This window comes from Corvus kubaryi, unplaced genomic scaffold, assembly GCF_017639235.1.
Source record: "Corvus kubaryi isolate FWS band 111438036 unplaced genomic scaffold, C.kubaryi_AGA036_p1.0 37301, whole genome shotgun sequence".
Classification (NCBI taxonomy): domain Eukaryota; kingdom Metazoa; phylum Chordata; class Aves; order Passeriformes; family Corvidae; genus Corvus; species Corvus kubaryi.
The window spans coordinates 1,549,818-1,551,553 of record NW_024581094.1 but is presented as its reverse complement, the minus strand read 5'-3'; the positions used below and the strand labels follow the sequence as shown (position 1 = coordinate 1,551,553).

Sequence of the window (1,736 nt, the reverse complement as noted above, 5' to 3'; positions counted from 1 at the left end):
TCAGAATCAGGGGTGAGGGATCACCTGTCCAGGGATCAGGGATTGGGGGTCACCTTCTCAGGGATCAAGGATTTGGGGTCACCAGTCCAGGGACAATCCCTGGGGATCAGGGGTCACCTGCTGGGCACCCACCCTCGGTGGTGAGGCTGTCAATGAAGAGCGAGGCCGTCGGGGAGGTGCCGTCCTGGGCCTGCGGTGACGCCGAGCTGTCCGGGGGTGCTGAGTAGCGGCCGCCTTCCGCTAAATCCTCGCAGGTCTTTTCATCCGGCTGATGAGAGAAAACAGGGAAGACGGAGCTGGTTTTCCCAGTTTCCCTCCAGCGGGAACGGCCGCGGGGCTGCACTTCCCACGCGGGTGCAAAGGCTGGAGGGGAAGCGGGGGATGAGGGCCGGGAGTGAGGCAGAGGTTGGAGAAGAGGAGGAAAATTTGGGAAGGATTTCAGCAGGACAAGGGGCAATGAGCTGGCAAATCCCACAGGCTGAGCTTGGTGCACCTCTGGGTGACCCCACAAGGGTCTGGTGCCCCCACGTGGGTTCAGTGGCCTCTGGTTTATAGGAAATAAAGTGGAGTTTTCAGTCGGGAAAAAGAATAAACCCATTGAAAAAAAAACCACAAAGAAACCCCAAAAACCTCCCAAAAAACAAACCTCAAAAAACCCCAAAACCACCAAAAAAACACCAAAAAAAACCCCCCAAAACCACCAAAAAAACACCAAAAAAAACCCCCCAAAACCACCAAAAAATCACCCAAAAAATCCCCCCAAAAAACCCCAAAAAACAAACAAAAAAAAACCCCCAAAAACCCCAAAATCCCCGCCAAAAAAAAAAAAAACCAAACAAAACCACCAAAAAAATCACAAAGAAAACCCCCAAAGAAAGCCAAAAAAAATCCCCAAAACCACAAAAAAAACCCAAAACCTCCCAAAAAACCACCAAAAAAAGCACCAAAAACCCACCAAAAAACCCTCAAAAAGCACCAAAAAAGCCCCCCAAAAAAACCAAAAAACCCCCCAAAGCCCCCCCAAAACCATCAATAAAACCCCCCAAAAAACATAAAACCACGATAAAAGCCCCTCAAAACCCCCCAAAACAAACCAGAAAAAACCAAAAAACCCCAACCAAACAAAAAAACCCCATCAAAACCAAAGCAAACCAAACAAAACCAACCCCAAAAAACCCCAAAAAACCAAAATAAAAAGTGAAAAAAAAAACGCTAAAAAAGGAAAAAAGGAAAGGAAAAATAAACAAAGAAGGGAAAAGGGGAAAGGAAAAACAAACAAAGAAGGGAAAAGGCCGGAGCAGAAGCTGATTTTTGGTTGGAGCCGATCCCTGCGAGGTGAAGGAAGGAGCTGCGGGATAATTCTGCTCCCGAGGACACCAACGGGACTCGCTCCCTCCTGCCTGGAGTGAGGAAAAGTCCCGCTCCGGGAGGAGGAGGAACAACGGGAAAAACGGGAATAAAGGGAGAGGAGAAGGGGTATCCAAAGGGAATCCAGGGATATCTGTAGGGAATCAAGGGGTGTTTAAGGGGAATAAACGACTCTTTGTGGGTGTATCCAGAGGGAATGAAGAGATATCCCAAGGGAATGAAGGGATATCCAAAGGGGAATAAAGGGATATCCAAAGGTTATCTAAAAGGAATAAAGGGAAACCCCAAGGAACACCTAAAGGGAATAAAGGGAAATCCTAAGGGAATGAAGGGATATCCAGATGGAATGAAGGATATCCAGAGGGAAT

The 1,736-nt window shown here is 47.9% G+C and overlaps 1 protein-coding gene across 3 annotated transcripts in view; it reads right to left on the bottom strand.

The window, feature by feature from the left end:
* The window catches only part of PLXDC1 (plexin domain containing 1), an 18,301-nt gene that overhangs the window by 4,521 nt on the left and 12,044 nt on the right, over window positions 1-1,736 (bottom strand). For 2 of the 3 annotated variants that reach the window (XM_042028005.1, XM_042028006.1), the window contains exon 11: window positions 133-268. In XM_042028005.1, the coding sequence (XP_041883939.1) occupies window positions 133-268 (136 nt within the window). Of the gene's footprint in view, window positions 1-117; window positions 269-1,736 lie in introns of all 3 variants that reach the window. The other variant, XM_042028004.1, reaches the window with a different exon arrangement.